Source organism: Nansenia antarctica (assembly GCF_963989245.1).
Source record: "Nansenia antarctica genome assembly, chromosome: 10".
NCBI classification, from domain to species: Eukaryota; Metazoa; Chordata; class Actinopteri; order Argentiniformes; family Microstomatidae; genus Nansenia; species Nansenia antarctica.
This window is the reverse complement of record NC_137680.1, coordinates 7,954,780-7,959,779: the sequence shown is the minus strand read 5'-3', so window position 1 is coordinate 7,959,779 and position 5,000 is coordinate 7,954,780. Positions and strand designations below refer to the sequence as shown.

General features: G+C 46.4%; 1 protein-coding gene across 1 annotated transcript in view; it reads left to right on the top strand.

Moving 5' to 3' along the window:
• The window catches only part of adam22 (ADAM metallopeptidase domain 22), a gene marked incomplete at both ends in the record, with an annotated part of 58,138 nt that overhangs the window by 45,806 nt on the left and 7,332 nt on the right, over window positions 1-5,000 (top strand). Inside the window, 9 exons of the mRNA XM_080540915.1 lie at window positions 2,020-2,119; window positions 2,657-2,728; window positions 2,831-2,923; window positions 3,135-3,215; window positions 3,435-3,485; window positions 3,589-3,652; window positions 3,833-3,938; window positions 4,045-4,164; window positions 4,724-4,892. Of these exons, the coding sequence (XP_080397041.1) occupies window positions 2,020-2,119; window positions 2,657-2,728; window positions 2,831-2,923; window positions 3,135-3,215; window positions 3,435-3,485; window positions 3,589-3,652; window positions 3,833-3,938; window positions 4,045-4,164; window positions 4,724-4,892 (856 nt within the window). The remainder of the gene's footprint in view (window positions 1-2,019; window positions 2,120-2,656; window positions 2,729-2,830; window positions 2,924-3,134; window positions 3,216-3,434; window positions 3,486-3,588; window positions 3,653-3,832; window positions 3,939-4,044; window positions 4,165-4,723; window positions 4,893-5,000) is intronic.

The following is a 5,000-nucleotide window of genomic DNA, read 5'->3' as shown; positions in this document are numbered from 1 at the left end:
CCAATAATCGTGGAGGGCACTGTATATTTTTAGTTTTGGGCTGATCGCTGAGCACTTTTAGAGTAACAGATTTATTATGATTATGGGGGAGACTCCCTCTCCCCCCCTACGCTTTGACAATGAGCCCTACCCATCACGTCCTCTTCCATCTCTAACCGATTGATACAGTCTGCAATGTCATTCCCATCCCAGACAAATAATACTAGATTCTCTACTTCATATTTTGTAACAGCAGTACCTTCCCTAGTCTTGATGATTGGGGTTACCATAGCTACCTAGTTACAAGACCTCAGTGACCTCACCCTATGTATAGGTCACATATTAGAGGTCAGAAGTGACATTGTCCCCTGCGCATGGCCCTTACCCAGACTCCCTCTCTCTAACCAGAGGTCAATGGTATTTCAGACAATCGTATTCAATGAGCAAAACTTGTGTCACGCCCATTGATGGACCCTTTCTTTTCTCTCAGCGCCTGCATGTCTGATCTGATCTACTAATCCTGACAAACATACTGTGTGTGGAGTGTGGATTCTTTCTACAGGGTTTTGGGGTTAACTACAGGTTATCTTGTCTGTGTATGTGTGTGTGCTATCTAGATTCACGTGTGTGTGTGTGTGTGTGTGTGTGTGTGTCTGTGTCTGTGTCTGTGTCTGTGTCTGTGGGTGTCTGTGGGTGTCTGTGGGTGTGTCTGTTTTGGCTCTATTGTGGGGTGTGTGTTTGGGGGGGGATTCATTGCTGGCATCCTAACCTGACCAAATTGAATCCTGAGACACGTTTTTTTTTATGCATGCAAGTTAGGATTCGGTCCTGACATTCCATGTTTTTGCTGTACAATTAGCATTAGGCCCAATGGTGATGACAATGAGTTTCAGTTCTGATTGCAGAAGCAGGGAGCAGTGAGGGGGTCTAGAGTCCTATAGGAGGGGATGACTCAAGTTAACATACACAAGGAAACACGCTATATTCTCAACACAAGACTCTTGATTGAGAGTATTTTACTGAGTACCTCCCACATTGGCCTCTAAAGTGAAGTGGTCTAAATCTCTTGTCCGTACGTTTCTGACACCTGAGCTTGATGACAAAATAAATAGCAAGATACAACACAAGCTCCGCCCACTTTTGACACAAGCTCCGCCCACTAACTGTCTAAGCCACTCCCACTTAGACACAAGCTCCGCCCACTAACTGTCTAAGCCACTCCCACTTAGACACAAGCTCCGCCCACTTAGACACAAGCTCCGCCCACTTAGACACAAGCTCCGCCCACTAACTGTCTAAGCCACTCCCACTTAGACACAAGCTCCGCCCACTTAGACACAAGCTCCGCCCACTCAGACACAAGCTCCGCCCACTTTGACTTAAGCCCCGCCCACTTTGGAGGCACGTATACCTGCGTATGGTATGAACCAAGTGGTTCTCAAAAAAGCAGTCAGCAGGACAGGATTTCTGCCACCACGAGTCTTAGCTGGTGTGTATGTGCACGACCAAATGTTTCTGTCCTTCTGTCCTCGATAATCATATATCCTATTTATAATCTTGTTTGTTATAGTTATCGCCAACAGTTTCATACCAGTGCAATGTGACACAAACTTCTCTTCAATTGTCATGAATACTTGTTGGTGCAGCTGTTCATCCTGTATGTATGCCATATCCTTCCTGCCTTTGTCTCTAGTACTGACTGTAGCCACCAACAGGTAAACCGTTGTGGTTTTATGTGTGCTTTATTGTAGGCTACTCTACTGTATGTAAACGGTTGCCTGTAAGGGTCATGATGAAATGCAAGGAAAGAAGTGGTTTCCAGTCAGTTACTATACGGTTTGTTAGTAGAACAACTAAGTAACTAACTAACTAAGCCCAGGGTGAAGTGGTTAGCCTTTCTCTGCCACAGCTCTTGTTGTGTGTTCTATAGGAGTGTCCTGTAAGAGTAAGGCCAGCAGGGGGGGACAGATCTCTGTTGCTCAGTGCACTGGTGTTGTGTCCAGTGTAACTGCGTAATGCTGCTGTGTTTGTGTCGAACAGCTTTTACCTGCCGAAGAGGTTTTCAGACTGCAACGTGGAGGAGTACTACAACTTCCTAAACAGTGGTGGAGGAGCCTGCCTTTTCAACAAGCCCTCGAAGGTAGCACACACACACACACACACACACACACACACACAGTGGTGGAGGAGCCTGCCTTTTCAACAAGCCCTTGAAGGTAGCGCAAACACACACACACACACACACACACACACACACACACACACACACACACACACACAGGGCCGGTCTTAGGCATAGGCGAACTAGGCGGTCGCCTAGGGCGCCAAATGCCTGGGGGGCGCCAAATACCCCCCCAAAAAAATCGATGAATGTTTTTTAGTTTTTTTTACATTTCAATAATTTTGTCTCTATGAATTTCATGTCTCTATGAAAATATGTCTCAGCCTCCTGTCTACTTTTGTCTTGAAACCATTGTTGTCCATATTTTTACTGTTGAATGTGTGGGTGGTGATGAGGCAGTACTGGTGGCTTAATGTGGTGGTGGTGGTGGTGGTGGCATTAAATCATACTCTCGCCTAGGACACCTAAATGCCTCGGACCGGCCCTGCACACACACACACACATATCATCGCTTCAACGAACTCCTTAAGGTTCCTGCTCTCTCTTGCTCAACAGCTCTTGGACCCTCCAGAATGTGGGAATGGTTTTGTCGAGCCCGGGGAGGAATGTGACTGTGGGACCCCAGCGGTGAGTAGTAGGGCAGAGTGGGCGAGAATGCTAACATTATGTTAACAGTTGTAGTAGAGTGTGTATGTGTGAAGCCTGTGAACCTCTTTGTCTGTTTGGTAGGAGTGCGCCAGGGAGGGAGAGAACTGCTGTAATAAATGCACCCTCACTCAGGGGTCAAAGTGTAGCGACGGACTCTGCTGCAAAAGCTGTCAGGTGCAATACGGTGCACACACACACACACACACACACACACACACACACACACACACACACACACACACATAAACACGTACACACACACACACACACACACACACAAACACACACACACACAAACACACACACACACATGCACACACATAAACACGTACACACCCGCACACACATACAATGTTGTTTGACCAATATTATATTTTGCGTGCAGATGGAGTTCATGGGGGTGGTGTGCAGAGAGGCAGTGAATGACTGTGACATCCCAGAGAACTGCACCGGCAACTCCAGCCAGGTGAGGGCGGAACAGTTGTCCCTCCTTAACAACCCTAACCCCAACATTAACCCTAAACCTTATCACAAACACCAGTACTTTCAAAAGAATCACTGGGGGCGCTTGTTGGCGTAGTACACTAAGGCGTCAGCCATGTTATCGCAGGGTCCCCTGGTTCGATTCTGGCCATAGGACATACAATATTCTTTAAAGATGCAGTCTTTGTATTTGTATTCACAGTGTCCTCAAAATCTACACAAGATGGACGGATACACCTGTGAGAAGGACCAGGTAAGATATGTCTAAGAATGGATATATAAGAATGGCTGCAAAGATAATAAGGTGTTTGAAACGTTTCGTGTGTATGGGACATTCATTATCCCATTCTCTTCAGGGGCGTTGCTTCAACGGGAGGTGCAAAACCAAAGACAGGCAATGCAAATACATCTGGGGAGAGAGTGAGTGACAACCTCTGTTTATAAAGAACACTTTCTTTTTTATTACCAATGTTGACAAAAGGTTGTAGATCCACTCACATCATCTCATGTTCAGAAATATGGAAACGGTTTTTGAAGGGTTAAAGCGTTCTGGACCTACAGTGGTTTTTTTTGACACCAGTTTTGCTATCGTTCCTTCAGAGGCAACGGCCGCAGACAAATTCTGTTATGAGAAACTGAACATCGAAGGGACGGAGAAGGGCAACTGTGGGAAGGACAAAGACACGTGGATCCAGTGCAACAAGGCGTAAGGACCTTTTATTTCTGTTTGTGTGACCTGATACATCGTTTTCAATTTGAGAGCCCTCTGTTTACCCCTGTGTGACCCCTTCGTATTATATCCTGTCTTTCAGAGATGTGCATTGTGGGTACCTTCTGTGCTCTAACATCTCCCCGGCCCCCCGCCTGGGAGAGCTGCATGGAGGGCTGACGTCTTTCTCTGTAGCCCAGCACAGCGCATCACTGGACTGCAGGTACACACACACTTACACAAACATGCCAGTCCGAGCGCAGACACACACACACACACACACACACACACACACACACACACACGCTTGCTCCTGCCCGTCAGGCCATTATGATACACTTTTCATTAGTCTTTCATTCATCTAGACTATAGTTCTCCCACGATGGTGAATGAGTCATATATAATATACATAGATAATTACTCTCACGGTATTTGATTTCTATAGCCTGTTGTATATGTGTATGGTACATTCACTCCACTCAATACAATACATTTTTATAGTATTGTTGTGATCCTAGTCTAGCTCTGTATCTCTAGTCCTTAGACTACTCTGCTTCTCTTCCTCCTCTCTCTCTCTCTCCCTCTCTCTCCCTCTCTCTCTCCCTCATCTCTCTCTGTGTCTCTCTGTCTCTCTCTGTGTCTATCTTCCCCCTCTCTCTACCTCACAACGACCCAACTCCCGATTGTCCATGAACACCTCCTCTACACGTTTAACTCACATTTCACTTTGTTTCTCTTGACTATCGAGCTCCTATCTGACTGTTGTGTGGTTGTCATGGCAGCGGTGGTCATGTGATGATCGACGGGGACAATGACCTGGGCTATGTAGAGGATGGGACGGCGTGTGGAACAGAAAGAATCTGCTTCAATCACAAATGTCTGCCCATCCAGCAATTCAATTTCAGCATCTGCCCTGGGACCATAGACAAGACCATCTGCTCAGGACATGGGGTACACACACACACACACACACACACACACACACATACACACACACACACACACACACACACACACACACACACACAGTGAACGTTCTAAAACTGAATATGCATGTGT